General features: G+C 37.0%; 1 protein-coding gene across 1 annotated transcript in view; it reads right to left on the reverse strand.

Annotated features, from left to right (window-relative positions):
- CEP112 (centrosomal protein 112kDa) overlaps positions 1-20,137 on the reverse strand; it is a 164,719-nt gene that overhangs the window by 126,540 nt on the left and 18,042 nt on the right. Inside the window, exons 6-11 of the mRNA XM_010086425.1 lie at positions 18,382-18,429; positions 18,168-18,245; positions 5,537-5,623; positions 3,534-3,633; positions 2,219-2,337; positions 905-1,048 (exon numbers count right to left, since the gene is read on the reverse strand). Of these exons, the coding sequence (XP_010084727.1) occupies positions 905-1,048; positions 2,219-2,337; positions 3,534-3,633; positions 5,537-5,623; positions 18,168-18,245; positions 18,382-18,429 (576 nt within the window). The remainder of the gene's footprint in view (positions 1-904; positions 1,049-2,218; positions 2,338-3,533; positions 3,634-5,536; positions 5,624-18,167; positions 18,246-18,381; positions 18,430-20,137) is intronic.

Consider the following 20,137-nt stretch of genomic DNA (forward strand, 5'->3'; position numbering starts at 1 on the left):
GAAACTCTGAACAAGGAAACTCTGAAATACCAACAAAAAAACCCCAAAAATCAGAAGAGAAAGAAAGAGAGAGAGAGAGAAAAAAAGAAAACTAATTTCCAGTGACAGTCTAGTCTTTCATCTTAAGCCCTGCCTTGAACTCTACCTTGTTTAATTATTAAATCAGAAGCTGCTCAGCAAGATCTGTCTAGTTTTGATGGTTCTTAAATTCAATCTTGCTGACAGACTGTGTCCATTTTTCTCTGTATTTACTGTTACCTATGGCATGATCTGAATGCTAATTTTTAAACTCAACATTCGCTAATAAAGGAATACATGTTGTTTGACATTGTCTTTTCACTCATTCAATTTTCTTCATACCTCATCCCGATAAAAAGTACAGGATGCTTTCTTGAAGATACTCAGTAATTTTTTGCTTTTTATATTGCTTATATAGTGGGCACAAAAATCCAGATTACACCTGCTTACATGTTTCTAATTATTCCAGGAAAGAAATGCAATAAATTAAAGTAATACAATAATTATTTTTAAAATCCTTTTAATTTGATCATTCAAAGAAGAGGTGGGTAAGAAGCCACATGTCTATGAAAACAGATGTACTATATAAATCCTTTTTTATAGTCTACAAACTTACAGAGACAAAAGTTCTTCTAACTTCATCCAAAGCCAGCGAGAACGCTAGAAATAGTCCTTCAATACAAATATACATCTGCATAATATCCACTGAAGAGCTGTATTTCAATTAATTTTATCCAGGGGAAAAAATCCTTGGTTGGACCAGCTGCCAGGACTAACAAAAATATTTCTCAGGCCAACAATATTTATGTACACTTCTGCATAAGTGCATAAAATTTGAACACTGCAAGAGACACTTGCTGTCACGACATATTTACAGAAAACTTACAGTTGACTTGATCTGTTCCAAATAATCCTCCTCCATCTTGCTAAGGCGAGCATTGGTGTCCTCCAGCAGCTCCTGCATATCTTCGGTGTGCTTCTTCCGAATGTTACACTTCTCCTTTTCCATCTCAGCCACAGCATTGTGAAACTGCATCACCAAAATATTACCAAACCATAAACGGCATATAAAACTAGCATTTATAAGTACGATATTATTAGAGCATATAAAATGACGGAGAAGCACAGGCCACATTTCATAGAATCAGAGAGTCATGAAGGTTGGAAAAGACCTCAAGGATCATCAAGTCCAACCATCAACCCACACCACCTGACTCACTAACCCACGTCCCTCAGCACCACATCGACACGTTTCTTGAACCCCTCCAGGGACAGTGACTCCACCACCTCCCTGGGCAGCCTGTTCCAATGCCTGAGCACTCTTTCAGTGAAGAAATTTTTTCTAATATCCAGCCTAAACCTCCTCTGGTGCAACTTGAGGCCGTTTCCTCTTGTCCCATCACCTGTTACTTTAGAGAAGAGTCCTCTAGAACAAAACTAGACCATGTACTTGCCAGGTACGTGCAGAAAGCGGGACGACCTTGGTCTGAAAATAATGCTTCTCTAAAACAAACAATAAAACCCACCTAACATTGAAGCCTCAAGGTCTTAAGCATTAAGGACAAGATTTACGATTTATCTCTTACAAGGCAACAATTAAAACCAACATCACTTCCAGATGCAGGGCTGTAAAAAAAAAAAATAAAAATTAAACTGAACAGCATATTTCATTTGCCCTTTTTGTGAGCCTCCCTCTCCTGGGAGGGGTAAGCAAGACAAACACTGACAATAATCTGGCCAAAGGTGAAGCTGTCTTGCGACAAACATGCTTTTCTCTCTGCTTTGCTGCTCTCTTGAGCCTAACAATAAATAAAAATACATTGAAGAATTCATGACCCAATGCAAAAATAAGAGTTCAAAGGAATCACTGTGGCAGCAGGTAGCTGCAGGTTTCCCCAGATTAAAATTCTGTGTCAGGTCAAGCAGCAGTAACCACTTCCCCGACACATCCCGGGACCTGCCAAGAGGGACAGGTGAACCCCGAACACAGCGACCACCTGGGGGGTATGGCTGTGCAAGCAGCAGCAAAGAGAGTCGTGCAAGATTACTCCAGAAAAAAATAAAATCAGTGTAAGAAAATATCACTAAAAGTAACATATTCCTTACATTGTTTTTTTTTGTTTTTTTTTAAGTGACAAAATGTATTCTCCCAGATATACACTGTGGGAGCCTTTCAAAGAAAGGAAGTTTTATTCTTTACCCTCTTCTCCCACTGGTTGTTCAAAGAATCGTTGCTTTGCTCACACAGCTTTTTTAACTCCACAATCTGCTTCTCTTTTGCTTCTCTGACGACTTGTGACTCACGAACAAGGGTCTGAACTGTCAAAAACAGGAAAATAAACAACCGTTCAAGAGATACCTTTGGGGTTTTTCAGTGTTGGCAAACAGCTGCAACGAGATTACATCAGTATTCCAACTGACCTGGCTCTCTGATGGTTTTTGGCTCCTAAAAACACTTAATGCGTGTGCTTCTTTAGAATTTAGCACTCAGATTCTGGATCACTAAAATATTATAAGGTGTTCTCTCTTCTCTACTTTATTTACAAAAGATTTCAGAGTGAGTTTTCCTTACTGAAGGAGTAAAACTACGCCAACAAAATTCTGTAACCTAAACAGGCATTTTTAACCTGATTTTCTGTGTATCTTTAGGAGAAAAGTTTCTTGTGAAGGTTGAATGCCCACCACATCCAAGGAAATTAAGCTCCTCAACTTAAATTGCAAGTGATTGCATGAAGAATTCACCATCTGACAAATTTTGTGGAAAACAAAGCAGGTACATATTCACTTTTCAAAAGCAACCGATGGTTTTCACTATCTGGCAAGAGTGCAGGTGACTGGAACACAAGGCATCACACCTGAGCACAACCACCAGCAGCACCAGATCCCTTCCTGGGGAATTTACTTTGCCAAGGAGCAGGAAACAATATATATGGAACTCTCTCCCTTTTCGTATGTAGGTTACCAAACTTGTGTATCACTTTACATTGTGGTTTAGTCCATAATGTAAAAGGAATTCTAAAAGAAACTGACATTCAAAAACTGCTGACAAGCCACACTGGGGCCAGCTCCTGTACTTATGATCTACTCAAGACTACCGCTCATGTTTGAAATCTCTGGCCGCAATAGTCCTAAACAAATAATACATTGTGGTTTGATTAAAATGTACTGAATGTATAAATAAATTAACCTTGAGCCAGAGATTCGAAAAAGTTTGAAATAAGTGGTCAAAATACTTTGGTATCATCAAAGAAGTTTTTTTTGGTGACTCTCATAAAACCTGTAAGTATTAAACATAACAAGATTATGTTGACTTTTGGAAAATTTGGGTTGGAAACTGGACAGCAAAGACCAGCAGACAAGCCTCTAAAAATCTAAAGGAAAAATTAGGTCCAGGCTTGCAAACGAAGAGGAAAGGGACATCTGCACCTAGAAGGAACGCGTAAGCCCACAGCCACGAGAAGGATCCAGTACAATGCCATCACTCACAAGACATGAACCATAAATAGAAGAATCACCTTTTTTCTCCAGTTTTCTAATTGTCTCCTCAGCTTCACTTTGTTTGTTTTTGTAGAGGGACTTCAACACCTCTATTTCATCATTCTTTCTATCCAAAATCTGTAGGGCAAATTCACAAAACTTTAACTAAAATCCAAAAAACCCGATAATACAACCAGTGCACAAATCATACAACAAGCTCTATCGAAAGAGCTGCCTACAAAGAAGTGCTTAGGTCATCCAGGACTAAGTGATTAAATCTCAGTAATTGTCACAACTAAGACTGCCAAGTCATAAACAAAGGATTTAGGTAAATATAGGCAGTAGAGTAGATTAAAAAGGCGTTTCATGTTTTAGGGGTGGTCTTCTTGTTTTCTTTTAAACTTGGGCAAATCTCATGTTGCTTTTGTTGATAGCACCATGAAACTTCCAAATAGAAAGGATTTGTTTCCCTTTTCATATTTATGTTGCCCGATGCTATTTAAAAGCACCTAAAAGTCACGGCAGGTTTAAGAAACATTTAAATAATTGGTGAACTTCATTACACTCATTTCACTTCACCAATTGCAATTCTTCGCGTGTATTCCCAGAAACAATGGGTTGAGACAGAGCAAGTACACAAGGTGCAGCTACATTCACATTTCTGTACACGCTGATTTGCGAAAAAAAAGCTGGAATATTTGCACACTTTGAGATAGTATTTTAATTTAAACTTTGTTTCAGATAAACATTAAAGTCACTGAAATTTTCTAACAGTGCCCCAAATCTCTCATCAAACAGAAGCTTTCATCTGAGAACAATATGACTCCATCGGCATTAAATGGTTTGTGTCTTTAAAGATTAATATGACACTGTTTAACCTTTTCTAAAATATCCAACGTTATTAAACTACTTCAAAAGACGGAATTCTAACATCAGTTAGGAAAGGATGACAACTCAAGGGATGAGAAAGCATTTAAACTATTTCTTATTCTCACAAAGCTGTTTCCTTTCCACTCTCAGCTTTGCGAGCGAGTCATGCTTGCAGCCTTTGAGAACAGATGAGCCAAATATGCACCTGACCAAATATTAACATCCTTTCAGGAGGCTTTGATGTGTCACAGTGTTGTGTCAACTGACTTCCTCCAAGGCTGTGACTCAGTCTTAAGAAACAAAACAGAGGCACTCGGTAATGCAAAGCTTACAGTAGGGTAAGTCATCGCGATCCCGACGCCAAGCATTTCACTCCCATTAAGTTTCTGGGATCAGAGTGCCTCAGAAGGCACTTAGGACCTCGCTGAATTTGACCCCACGTGTTTAAAACATGGTATTAAAAGTACGGCCTTTGATCGTCTTTTTGTAATTTACCCAAAAGTGGTGTTACGCAACACAATAAAGACAAATCCAACTGAACCCAAAGGAAGTATATCTGGTGTCGTTTTATTCCTGGGAAGAATTAAAAGCCACATATCGCTTTAACAACGCAGTAACATAAGTAACAAAGTGTTTATTGACCAGCCTCTTCTTTAAGATACGGTGTCAAAACAGAGCCATGAGAACAAGCACTCTTGATGTATCAGTAGGAACATATGTGATACACTTGCAGATTTTCCTACTGTTATTTTTTGCATTTTGTCCATAAAAATGTAATTGTTTAAAGTATTTTGGTTCACATTTTTCTAGAATACGAGTGCTTTTCATCCAGAAGAAAAATCCCGAGTTTATGATTTCATCAGCATGTGAATCCACAGAAGCTGTTAAGTCTGGTAAAATAGGTTGTCGTGTTCAAACAAACAAACAAACAAACCAACCACCTTATATTTTCATCTGCTTTCTGAAAGCATTTTTCCCTTCCTAAGTTTATGCTATCACAGAACATTCTGCATTCCCATCAGCTTATGCAAACTGTTTCCTACAATCTTACTTTAAAGGACCATTAATGGCAATTACAAAGAAGTTAACGTATAACTGCAAATTATTACAATCAGATTCTCTATTATTTTGCTTTATATACAGTCTTTGGAAAAAAAACCACACTTCTTACCTTCTGAACTTCAGTGTCATGCTTCTGCTGCAATTTAAGTTTTTCTTCATGAAATTTACCTTCTGCTATTTTCATTTTCATGTCCAGCTTTAAAAGCAAAATAGAACAGATATACAATTTAATTAAAATAAAGAATAAATTACACTAATGACCTCTGCATAGCTTTTAAATTATTCACTTATATCTTTGAGAAGGTAATGGGAAGTCACTAACAAATAATTGCTATGAAAAAAATCTATATTCAGTGTCTCAGTATTTTCATATTTATTCAATAAAACTGTGACAAAATATCTCAACCTAAAATATTTATTTAGAAAATGAATTTGTAGGATGTTTTAGTTGGCAATAAAAACAACTGCTACTGCCCAGAAAAAGCTATCATCCTTTATTTAAATAAACACTTCAGACTGAAACTTTTAATATTTCTGTAAATATACCAAGTATGGTAAACTTGCTTTTATTTTTTAGGCAGGTGTTACATTTACACAAAGAATGTCCTTTAGCCCAGATGCATGTTTATTTTTGTTCCTTTTCTATTATTCATAGATTTCACATTGTAAACACGTTTTCTTTTAAACGTTACTTATTATGGGATTAAGGATATTACTGCTGAATTGCTAAAATACATTTCCTGCTTCTGCGTGTGTTTGTTCAAAGCGGTGTACTTGAACCCTCCGACACAATGACACATCGCCACTTCTTACAGTCTAAGTTTTCATCTTTCAAGTATTTTTAACTCTCTCGCATATTTTCACTCCACCGTTAAAGACCGTCTTCAGGACTCTGCAAATATGATCGGTATTTTGTGTTTCTCAGAGTTTTCCAAAAAGCAGAAGTGACCCCTCGAGCTCAGATTCAGGCTATTCCACGGAAACATTCCATCAGTTCCACTGCTCAGGAAAAGTGGATGGAAAAGCCTCCCCAGGGGGACAGATCCTGTCACTTTAGAAAGGGCAGACCAAAATCACGGGGGTGCGAGTACCAACATCTCACCAGAAGACACCTTTAAGCAGTCTGTCGCCAACAGAAAAAATTGCACTTGCCTTCTGGATGTTCTAAGAGCCCTTGGTGTTGAGGTCCACCCACCCTGGAGCCAGCCATCGGACTCCCATCTCCATCCAGATCTCAAATCTCCATTCAGTTCTCAAAATTTTGTTTAGCTCAACTAAGAACCTGACTTCTAGCCCTCTCAACTGAGAAACTCCCCAGGACCCAACAAGCATTACTCCTTCTGCCTTTATTTCTATTCCTTTGACTTATCAACAGTAGCCATTCAGGCACGAATCTTTATCTAACATACAATCAGTAAACACACTGCAAATCATTAATTTCTTTTAGATGATTACTTTGTGTTACATATTTCTGTTTCTTGTGACTTGAAAACATCACTATGTGATTGTGACTTGAAAATATGAGCTCCAAAAAGCTTGAACGGGGAAAATGCCCTGCAGTGAAGATGGAAAGCTCCTCAAGAACTGAGAACAGAAGCAGCAAGAGCAGCAAATCATTTCCATTTCCAGACTCCACATCCACTGATACCCGAAGTATATGCCTGCTTATTACACCGCACATAAAGAGGCTGCCTATCTCCCCAGATTAAAATAGCTTCATGCAAATTACAAGGGGAAAAAAAAAGTTAGATTGACAATTAATCCAAAGAAAATAGATAGCGTTCTCAGCTGTCTGCCTTCTTTATCATCCCAAAATGAGTATCACAATAAAAATGCATGTTCTGTTCAGAAAAATATACACATATGTAAAAAAATGGATGCATACATCCCCCCAAAGTGACATTATAGAAGAAAATCTTAGTACCAGGTGATAAATAAGCGTTGATTTAAAAAAGAGAGAGCACAGTAATCCACTTCCAGATAGACAGATCGTGAACATTCCATAAATAAATATGAAGGTTTTGTAAAAACACAAATACTGGAAACTAAACATGAAAGAGACTCCAATCTACTTGAATTACATTAAAAGCTTATGAATTAATGATGTATAGCTATTGCGCTCGCATAGCTATTAAAGCCCCACAAACACATTACATTTAAAACTCATTAATAAAGTGAGAACGCTGTGGCTGATTTAAATTAATCCTTGGTGGTTTGCACCAGCTGAGATCTGCTCTATGTTTTATAAGTTGAAAGAACATAAAAATAAATCAAACTCTAAAATTTCTCTTGTATTAAATATGGATATATATGTTCAAGGGACGGGGATGGTTCTCAGCCTCGTGGCTGTTTTCCCACCGGTTGACAGCAGAAATCCCAGTACCTGCAGTTGGCTCCCACTCCTCGCCATTCATCTGCCGCTTAACACCATTCTTGCACTTGCACTACTTCTCATCAATTTTAGTTCATTAATTCATCACACTACGTCCAGTAGAACAGACGTCCCTTAAAATTTCACAGATTTTGTGACTACTTTCCAAAAAGCTTCGTCTCAGGTGAGCTAGTTGCAACGAAACAACAAATTTCAAAAATGTGTCTGTCCAAGACAGAAGTCAGCTCTTAATGAGGGCAAGCACGGCACTAAGAAAATAGACCACTTTTTCTTTGAATACTGGGGGGAAAAAAAAAATAAATTTAAAATCTCTTACCTGAAAAATCCCAAAGACCCACTCCTCATCAGTTGAGGGCTGAGAAGGTGATACCTTCAGAAAAACTTCTATAAACTGAAGGAAAATCTGAACTTTCAGCACCCCAGACATTTTCCTGCCCTGTCTGCTTTATCCACAACTTACGTAATTTTGTCAGTTTAGGACCTACTATAGAAATAAATGTGCGGAGCCCCATATTAAAGTGTTTGAAATTCAAGAGCTGATGTGCACATAGAGTTTTCGGCCAGTCTTAAGAGGAAAGCTGTATTTGTAATGAGTAACTGGTAAAAAATAAAATAAAATTTAAAAACTCCAACAACATTAAATTTTATAAAGGTCCATAGTTCCAAGACACACATGTATCTTCATCACAACTTCTGGAATTGTTATTTGAGCATTTGCTGTGAAAATAAAGATACATTGGTTTAAAAATCCTACATTTACAATTTCTTCTGTGGAAACCTGTTGGAACAGCCAGAAAGCATAAGGACAACAAAACAGTGTCCCAGAGCAAGGCTTGGAGCACTGGTTTCATTTATAAATCTGCTTTTTATCCACCCTTCATGTAAGGCAGACTCCAATCTCACTGCATATGTAGATTGATATAAATTGAGTCATGTAAACACATCTTTAAAGTGATCTCATTAAGGCTGGGTTTGAAGCAAATGGGCTCATCGCTTCACAACTGGGAGTGACACTCTCCCCTTCCATTTCCACATTTTAAAACATCACTAAATATTAATTTCAATAAAGGAGCATCTTTCAAATTAAAACCATACCAAACTGAGTCAACTGCATATCTACCGAATGTCAAACCTCATTTGCTGGGTTAGGCTCAGTTTCCTGCAGAACAGCGCTTTGCAGCTTGACGTGCTGCTCTTCTATAAAGTGCCCTTCGCATTTTATTGATTAAACACATATTGAGAAACAAAATAACCTACAGCAGTATCAAAGACCTTCATAAGTTTTAGAGAAAATAGGTAAAAACGACTTGGAAAAGCCATTCACCTTGCTAGAAGCGATGCCCTGTGCTCACGCTCATCGCTTTTACCACCTTTTATCCCCAGGGAAGAGGCAGCAGAGAACATGAGATTTATGGTGTGTTACCATTCAGACAAAAAAAAAAAAAAAAAAAGTAGATATTTAGCTATAGCTGAGAAGTTTGCAACTATGTATGCAATGCAGCCACTGCTGTTGCCTGAACATCATTCCTCTGGATTTCTGTCACTGTTTATTCTCCTTACAAAGAGTCTGAGGCAATTAAACCCCGAGGCCATGTAAACACTACTGATGGCAAACATCTGTGCTGTCCCCGCTATTTAAAGCCATGGAGGGTGGGATCAACACAACCGCTTTCATGTGCCTAGTCACACTTTCTTCCGAATGTAAAAAAACAAAACACCACCAAAAGCAGCAAATAGTCACCTGAAGATGGGGTTTCACTGTACCACTGTCCTATAAAACACAGGTGAGGGGCTATGAACATCTAAATAATCCCTGCGAAACCCATAGAGGCTAATCTGCAACTGTCATAAACCTTTGGCAAAAAAAAAAAAAAAAAGGTGATACCTTGGTTTTTCATTAAGACAAACATTCATCTCATCACCATTTACAAAAATTAAAAAAATGGAAATATAATATTTTAGAACTATTTAAATACCTGGTTTAAAAGTAAATCAATAAGCAGACAAACAATATTAACCTGAGGCTGTAGGTCAGAGACAGCTTTGAACTGCTGATGGCTGTTCACTTGTCTTCATTACAGGGATCGCCCTTAGGCCAGAGGTGGCATCTTGAAGTTTTAACATCCAGAGATTTTTTTTTTTTTTGGATATTTGACAAAACAGTACTTGTTTGCTTGCCAGATTTTTTTTTTCCAAGTCTCTGAATATATGGGGGAGGGAGGGAGGAAGCGAGGAAGGGGGAGAAGGATGTAAACAATAAATGAGAACTTCAAAGTCAGAACTAACAATGCAGAACAATGACTTGTGTATCTTACAATACACGACAAAACTTATTTGTCTTGGTGTTATGCAGCTGCTAAAAGAAATCAGTGCACAACACAAAGCTTTGATATTTTCACGGAAGAAAAAGGTTTCTGAAAAAAAAAAACCACAAAACAATAAACAACTAGAACTTTCTACTGAATCGTGTTTACTCAATTTTCATATCCAGGGTTAAAAAAATAAACATCGATAATTTATACAATGTTTTAAACTATGTAGGCAGACCAAGGTGGAGATACTGTACTTGCAAAACATTTGAGATTTATTATGCATAAGACATGCTGACTTCAGCCAAAGTAATTTTGAATAGTGTGTCTCACACCATAATTAACAAGCTATCTTTTGTAATTGTGTTACTCCTGTATTTTATATTGTACCCTCAAAAATTTTTAAGATTAGCTTTGAGGTATATTTATACTTTTGCCATTTAGAGCAATTTAAGAAGCAGAATAACCAGCTAAATAACTAAAAGAAAAAAATCAGAAAAAAGGAAACTAATTCATACTTTATAGCAATTTATTTGAACAGACATTTCTGCAGTAAATATAAAATTTAATCATATCGGAACTAATCTTCCATTTTCAAAACTGAACTGCTGAAAAACTTACAGTATGTGGCAAAAACACTGTTCACGTCTGACTTCATTGCATTCACATGTCTGTAACCAGCAACTTAATGTCACACCTTATATTTAATAAGCAGCTTCTCCCTACTTGCTCAAAAAGTTTTGAAGATCAATATGTGCTCCTGAAGTGTTTTTAGCTGAAGAGAGAAATGCAGCATAGCATGAAAGGACAGTGGGACGGGTAGAAAGGTGTAAGAGGCATGCAGAAATACACGTCACCTTTCATGCATTGATTGAGGCGGTGATCATATTCCCTTCTCAGGACAGCCAAGGGTTGGAAAATCTTCACAATGCAAACAGACAAAGTGCATTAGGAGAGAAGGCTCACTGATGTTCTGGGTCTGCAGCACAGTGAAACGTATCAAATAGGACCAGGTCTTACAAGCACAAAGGGATGTGATTTCCTTGCAAGTGCAGATGGTATTGCACGTTGCACAGGAGAGTTCAGTGATCTTTACTCAAAGTCTAAGACAGGCAAGAGGAAAAGTTATCTTCTGGAAGAGTTAAATAAGACCCTCAAGCCTGTATTGTTCGCTTGAACCACCTAAAATAAACCTTTCTGAGGCATACCAGGTGAAAAAGTCTCAAGACCTGAACAAAACCCAAGACAGACCTGATGGGGACGACCTTGTGTGTAACAGCTCACCACAAAACTCCAGGAAAGCTAAAACCTGGAGAAGGTTTAAGCTGTGCCAAAGTAAAGCGATGTAGATCTTCAGACAAGCTTGCAGCCCTACCAAAGCTCCTTACAAACCAATAAGCAAGGTATGAGGATGAACGTGTTGCTGAGGGAAAAAAAACAACACAACAACACATGGTTGAGAAGTTTGCTTTTCTTCACAGGTTCAGAACACTAACCACTCCAAATTCTGCACTGAATCTCATCGATATTTATATGCAATGCCTAAGGTGAAACAAATTCTTGTAAAGCCTCTGTTGCAAAGAGCTTACAGCCTGGGCAAACCAGAGACAATCTGAAAGAAAAGCAGTACCAAACAAGTGAAAGACACAAGCCAGAAATTAGAATGTAAAAAGACTCTTTATAAAGATGGCATTTTGCCCAGATTCAAAGGGCCCTCCACAAAAGTCTGTGTTTATGACCTGGAGTATATTATTTGACCAAACAAACATTTATTCTTCTTTCCACGTATCTAACCTTCGCATCTTTGCTCTTGAAAAACACCACAACTGCTACTTCCAGATATAATATTTTTACAGAGTGCTTCGAAGAGAAACTAGATATTCACTTAAGGAAAAAATGAATATGACATCGCCCCATTTTTATAGACACTAAAAATGAAAGGCTTTGTCCTAAATCAAATCACAGCAGCTCTCCCCATCCAGAAAAGTCTGACTTCTTAAATGACACTGAACATTAAGAGACATTTGCTGTAAACAGAGAAATAATTGAATGGACAACTGCTCTTATTCATATGTAAATGTCTCTTTCAAGAGACAACAATGTATTTTTCATAGATTTCCAAGTTGGGGGTGGTGATAATAGGGAGGAAAGCATACAGCTTTGTATCCCAACAACTGTAATAACTTGAAACAGTATTTTTACTCTATAGGATGTTTCGTATCCCTAATAAACGCAACATGTGTATCAGCACTACCGCACATCATATTACTCAACAGCATCATTTGGAGTGGCAAGTGTCCCACTTCCTTACACAATAAATACTTCTGCCACTTGTAGCAGAGACTCTGACAGCAGTTAAGTACCAAAAAAGTTCAAAATATGTTTAGGAATTGTGAAAGCTTATGCATGGTACTAACTTACTAGATGCAATTTCATATAAGACAGCTCAAAAACACAACAAGCTGTACCTTCAATTGCCCGCACTAAAAATCGAACCCAGTTAAACCTTGTGCACATGCAGAAATCATACTGATGCTAAAGGGAGATAGTAAGGTCTGAATATAATAAATAGTAGATACTACTTGGAAACTTCATATAATTCTGTGTAGCATCAAGTCCAGTGAAGCAAACGCCTCTGTATACACTGAGTCAACACCACTTACATTTTTTTCCCCAGTATTATCCCGTATTTTTAAGGTGGTGTATTTCAGGCTACCGAACTTCAGGATCTCCTAAAACAGTCTTTAAAACTGTCCTTCTAACTTTAGTTCACAATTGCATGTAGCAAGAACAGTGTATAGCACCTACTTTTTCTAGTCAATGGCTTTTCTCCTTTAAAGACCAAGATCTATACATGTAAAAATTAAACTTTCTTCATTTTTTTCTTCTTTAAAAAAAAAAAAAAAGACAGACTTTGAGGTAGAGATTAATCATGCAGCAAAAGATTAATTCCCAGCTGCTTGGCAACCATCTGGACATTCTACTGGTTAAAACACTAGTTTGAATTGCTAACCTACCTCTTTGATCTTTCTCTATGTCTCCAGCACATATGTGCCATAATTAAAGACACAGTTCACAATTGTAAAAAAAATAAATAAATAACTGTACACATACGTATACATCTCCAGGACCAGACCAATTAGTATCAGGAATTACAAATCACAGGTCATTTTATGAAAACCTCTCATCCTGAGATATCTTGTATGTCTCACACCAGTCTAGCAATAAAATCAGGTTTGGGTTTTGTTACATTCTGAAGAGTTCTGAAAGCAAGACAGGACGGGATTTCCTCACATGGAAGACAGTGGACAACTTGCCTACGTTCTTATGAACAGGACATTAATCATCCAGGAATCACGTTAACAGAAGTCAAGATTGCTGCATTTTTAAACATGAAGGAACAGATTACTATTGAGAATGATTACTTGGTGGTAAGAATCAGTCTACAACGGAATTCTCTACATAAATCAGACGCCGCATTCAAAATAGACATCAAGATTGTGGATAAAAGGAGAAAATTCAAATGGACCAGAGAATATTCAAAGTCACAATACACACTGCTTGGAATATTTTTAAGGGTAAAAAACCAGTATTTTCAGAATTAAGTTATTATGAGAAAAACATTACACTAAAGTGAAAAATCAAGATGAATGCAACAATTATGTCATATCTGCCTTTTTGCATTTTCTTGCCCCTTCTTATGGGCTGCACTTTCACGAACAGAATTCAACTTGCACTCTTATGTTTTAAAGAGAATATTCACCTGAATTAAAAATCGTAACAACTTTTACCCCTTGGAAAGCAGCAAGATGTTTATAAGTCAAAGCACAACTTGCACAGTGCTGGGTGAACAGGTCAACAAAAGAAGGGGAACAGCGAAGGAAGAGATGTGGAAGAACAGAGAGATCAGAAGAAAAAGAAAATTAATTCCAACACACAAAGCTCCAGCTACTGTAAGATTTAAGTTTTTGGGCCCACCTACAGATGCCTTTGAAACTCAAATGCTTTCAGAAAGTCCATCCAAACCACTCTCCTGCTACTAACTGTAAATACCTCCGAGCTTAAGAAGCACAAACAGGATCAGCAAGCCCATGGCATGGCTGAGGAGGTTCCTCTAGCTGTGTTCAGCTCTCCCAGTTCCATACACGTATGTATCTATATCCACCTACCAAGCAGATTAAACCTGTGGTGACATACGTACACACGAGCACACAAGGAATTTTATTTCATTATAACACACCTGAGAACAATACTGATATCTTGTGTTACCGTTCTTGGAAGATATGAACAAAATATCTGTTTTCAATGAGGAAAAAAACATAAAATCCATGTTGTAGCTAAAAGCACAATGATGTTAAAGTTACATTGGTAAAAGCTCAGTTTAATTACAGAGTTCTTCTTTTAGGATACTGTTTCCATATTAGCTTTATTTATTGCTTTTAATTTGGCATGCAGTAAACGTTTAACTCATGTATTTAAATACTTTGCTGTAGCACAGAGCAATTAAGGGGAAGAAATCAAAACCAGAAGGACGATGCTCACTGATCACCATCTCCTTCTAACTGCAGGGACACATTTTTTTTTTCCCCCCTCCTAAAACCCCACCTCTTTTCTATGATAACACCAGCAAGCGTTACTCGCTCTCCCTCCAAAGTTCTACAACTTTCTTTATGTTCTATGTACGGTCCCTTTTGGGGACAACCTATATTGCAGCCCTTATGGAAGTCTCTCCATTTCCAGTTCTAATCTCTTGCCAGGTAAGTGAGAAGCACAGTAAATCTGCTGCTTTCAACACCTTAAATTCAGAACACTTTGAGCCAGACCGAGACGTAACTACAGCACCATCACTGCAGCATGCTGATTTTTATCTTAATGTAAATATATCACCAGATCCCAACACTTTCAGTGCAGTAAAACTATACACATGGTTTGATGATCCTTATAAACAAAATCTGTATCATACAACAAATGGGAGTGCTCATTCACAAAAAAAAAAAAAAAAAAAAATTATTACAAAGATAAAGGTTCTACATAGTCTTTTTTAAAAAGGCTGTATCTTAAACATATAATTCTTGAATACAAAAAAAAAAAACCCCGAACCCTCTTCCTTTTCATCTTACTTCTGGTCCTCAATCCATGCAAATGCATTTTCAGGGGAAAAAGGTGTCTTGTTCCCATTCTCTGCACTCCTTTTCCCTGGGCACGTACTCTCTCTTCCCCAGTCCCATTCCACACGACAAATTGGTGGAAATGATCCTGTAAGTATTCCATATCCTCTTGAAAATTCACCCATTGCTTTCCCCAGAAGCACTCCTCCCTCCAGTTGCACTGCACTGACTACTGTCCAGCCGACTGTAGGAAAGACAACGGTTCCTGCCACGCTGCCTCTGCGTACAAGAGGCTGGAGAAGCACCCGTGCTCCAGTGCCCAAAGACTTTATCAATGGATTGCCAAAAATCAAAACAGAAAAGTGACAGGAGCTCAGTGATAAAAGTGAACAAAAACATTGGAAACGCCCTTGTTCGCAGTTAACCCAGACAGATGAAGCTTCATTATACAGTTATTGCACAAAGCATCGAGTTTGCCAGTTTGCCCCAAAAAAAAAAAATTACTTAAGAGTTGGTATATAGCTCCGTACAAATTTACTCCTGGTGTTAATTACAACCTTCCATTTAAAAGGAAAAAAAAAAAAAGAAAAATATTTCCAATATTCTTGTCTCAGATCTGTTTAAGTTTCATTTGCTGAGTCTAGACAAATAAATATCTCTGCTTATAGAAGGAAACAGAAGAAATTGAGAAAAATGCTAAGACTGACAAAACGAAAAATTAAGAAACAGACCTTTAAAGAAACACCAAAACATCTTTAAGGGATACATCAGATAAACTGTTTGAGAAAGGTTAGCAAAACATCCTATGTTATTACCATAGCGAAATTTATTTTTTAATTCCAGAAGAATTTCAAACTCATATCGTAGCAGTGGTATTGGTTCTGGTTTTTCTGAAAAATCACAAATAAGAACTTTTTCTTTCCCCCCTGCTCTGCTCCGTGGAGCATTGGGTGGCACTCAGGATGACCAAAGGTGAAGTTCAAAGGGAGGCTTTTCCCTTTTTGTCAAGATAAGCCAGTCATGCCATCTGTTCTGTTTTGCTGTGCTGCTGAAAACTGATATATTCCTGTTTTGTTGCATCTTCTTTTTTCGAACCCATGATTTTTTACTAATGACAGTTTCCCAAATGGTTTAATCCATGTCAGAAGTATTTGGGAAAAAATATGACTAAAAACCACTGCCTGATGACACTCACATTTTCATCAATCTGTGATGTGGTTATCATCGACAACGGCCATGTGTTCAGCATTATGGTCAAAACAGGTGCAGGGATCGTTTATGAACAAAGGTCTAAAGGTTAAAAGCAAAAACCCACAGTTATCCTATTTTATGTTCTCCTGCTCTACTACAAAGAGGTTGAAAACAGTTAAAGCCAAAACTCTTCTGTACAGCACTATTTTTCTGCTAACACATTTACATTCTAGAAATGAAAAGGCTTTATTCTTAATTGAACTTCACAAACAAAATAAGATGAAAACACATTTAAGTTTTCTAGTTAATAGTGCACACATGGCGATTGTGAAATCCCGTCTAGAACCTTTCCAGTTTAAACCAGCCCACAGTCGAGTACCATTAGCAAGAAGTACTGGATTTCTGCTGTGTGGTTTAGGGGATTTTTCCACTGAAACAGAGAAGCATTTTATGCAGTTACTTGGCATGAAAATATTATTTAAATGGCAACATTGTGCTTTCAATTTATTTATTTTTTTGGTCTATTTTCACATGTTAGGAAACTTGCCTTGCCTCACCCCGAGGCGATGGTGGTTTGAGTATTGTCAATCCAAAAGAACAATCGATATTAGAGCAGAGAAAGCGAAAGGCGTGCGTACCGTGCGAATGCCCTATCAAGGTGTTTGTTTAAGCATCAGATTTGACTGCCAGCTATGAACATTTAGCAGACTTCACACAGATCTAATAACAACAGAAACAGCTGCAAACCAAATCGACCCTCCCCTGTAGCCCAGCTAAAGATGTCCTCTGACGTGTCCAGAAAGTCACTCTAAGATGGTTCTAATTCATAAGTGTCCCTACAGCCTACCGTGGAAAAGGAGGGACAACTTCACGGTTTGCAGATGATGCCCCTTCCTTCCCAACTCCTACATCTTTGGAGTCTTATGCAGGTCTAAGTAGTTGTGGACAGTAGGGAACTGTGTACACATGCCTCCATCTTCCAAGATTCCAATTTTCCATATGGCTGAATACAGAGATTTGAAGGGCACAGAGAGAAGAGTGTTGGGTTCGTTGTTGTTGGGTTTTTGTAATCATTTTCCTGATACATGTTGAATTTCCTTTCCTGAAGTCTGGTCCACCAGACTATTGATTCACTAACTCTCCAAAAACCAAACAAAAACCAACAACAAAAACCCCCCATGTAATGCTTAAGTAGTTTCAGAAGAACCTGAAATATCTATGTGCTAAACATGGTATATTTGAGTTTTGTCCCCTGACTGATGTTTTCAATAAACTGAGAAGTTCATGACAAAAATATCACAGGCATACAACTTCCTTAAACTATGAAAAAGGTAAAAATGACCACAAATTTTTATTTTTGTACACATTCAAAACAAAATAACACTGTATGAGAGAATTACATAGGTAAGCTTTGGCAATAATCTTGCCAACTAACAAGGGTTCCACTGCTTCTGTTAAAAGGTAGTTTGGAAAGTTCCTAGGATTCAAACTCTTCTACACTAAAAATTTCTGCAAAGGAATAGGAAATGTTTTCAGAAAGTCTTTTTTATTCCCTAAGTAATTGGGAAATACATTAAGTATTTAATGAAAAGCACTGTCACTTCAGCAAAAATTCTCTTACATTGGATTTTCTGCTATAACAAACTGCCTTGCGAATACCCAATTTCTAAAGAAAATGCCCTAACTTACTAATTTGGGTGTAATTTTCTTTTTCTAAAAAGACTGAAAAATGACTCTTACCTCTTTTTCATGCATTCGAAATAGTGCCTGTTCATCACGAAAAGTGCTACATTTTCCTAGGCCAATTTTGGGTGTCATCTATTGAATGAGAAAGTTCAAAACACCTTAATTTCAAAGCAGTAACTCCAAGTAAAACCTATCCTAACCAGAAATGAAAAAATATTAAGCATGTTTGTTCGCCCTTATAAAATATGAAGGGAATACAAATACCTACCAAAGTCACTGGCATCGGCTTTTCCCGCAAATATCTTGGATTTTCTAACTGAAAAACAAGTTAAAGTACTCATGTCAGCAATATTATTATTTCTTACAAACAGTAAGAAATATCTCCAAATATCGAAAAAAGGTTGCAATGACAACTTCAGATAATCTGTATTAGCGAGGGTATCCTTAACACAGTAACAAATTAATTCTCTTGCGCATAATTCTTTCTTCTCCAGAACACCTCAGTGATCCTTAAGGAAAGCACTCAGCACAACGCAAAGGTCCAAGAACATCCTGCCATCTTTAACAAGTTATAGAAATAGAAATAGAAAATCTTCATAAGAAAATATTTTGTTGGACATGACCTACTCAGCAAGTTTTTTTTTTGTTGTTTTTGTTTTTTTTTGCCCCCTAATACAAATGGGTCAAAAATTTTTCTCCCCCCCCCCCCCCAAACCCTTGTGGTTGTAAAAATTCCATCAATGCATGTTTTAAAAGAATTTGGCAGCTAAGTACAGAGCTTATGCAAAAGATTTCCAACTTTATTGGATAAACTTTCATTTAAATCAGTGTAAAGCTAGAATAAATTCACAGATTACTGTGATTTTAATGTAGTGTTTTTGAAAAAGTACGGTTGAGTGCATTGAAACTATATCCACATGTGTAAGTCGCAGAGACAAAACATAAGGAAATAATTCATTAACACTACTGTATAATTAAAGCAGCTCTTTCAATCACTATTTTTAAGAACCAAATACAAAACATTGTTCACAACCCACTTCCTCTATCAGACAGATATATCTTCTTAATTTTCTCAGATGATGAGGTTCAAACATCACATCACAGAGAACGTATAACACCCAAGAAAAGCTTTCAAGGGTCTAATCCTGTAAAATGTGGCAGTGAGATTTGGAATACAAATGTGATTGCAATACACATCTTACAACATTTAGTCTTTTTTTTTTTTTCCCCAAAAAAGATTAATTTGATCTATAAGGCATGGCAAATATATCAAATGCTTGCACCTTCTCCAGTACTATTAAATAAACTGGTGTGTTGAATTTATCAGTGAAATAGAGGCTCAATCCCTCTGAAATTTCAATTTGATCCAGTATTATTCATTTCCTGTCCTAAAAGGTTATGTAGGATTTCTATACGCTGTCGAAGAGTCGTCATATTTCACCCAGAAGTAGGTGCAGAGATGATCATGTTTAACACGTCCATTCGGTTTCAATGCACAGTATTACCTAATAATTTAATGCTATAGCTGAGAGTATATGAAAACCAATAACTTAACAAATAACCTACTTGTCTTTATTGTCAAGGAGTTTACTAAAACAGATACTAAACTTTTCTTCATATAAAGCATCCTGAGTTGTTTTTATTTCAGGGTTTTTGTCTTTTTTTTCTTTTTTTAATATGCCACAATGATTGGCATGGAAAAAACATGGGCAGACGTTAGCGAATAAAGGAATCCCAGATGCACCTACTGCAAAAAAAATTAATAATTTTCGACATAGAAGATTGGTGAGGAGAGGAATACAGGAGTAAGAACATCATGGGGCACTAACCACGGAAGATAGATAACAGTAGGGAGAAAAAAAAATCAAGAGAGAGATAGAAATAAAAAGTACAGAAATTCTAAACCAGAAAAATTTAGGAGGATTTTCTTTGTCCAACACATTTGTAACTGCAGCAGTATTTTCTGTCTAAAATTCTCTAATTTTGCTAGTATTGTACTCTTCATTCTAGCTCATTTTCCTCTT

Source organism: Pterocles gutturalis, unplaced genomic scaffold (genome assembly GCF_000699245.1).
Source record: "Pterocles gutturalis isolate BGI_N339 unplaced genomic scaffold, ASM69924v1 scaffold4436, whole genome shotgun sequence".
NCBI lineage: Eukaryota > Metazoa > Chordata > Aves > Pterocliformes > Pteroclidae > Pterocles > Pterocles gutturalis.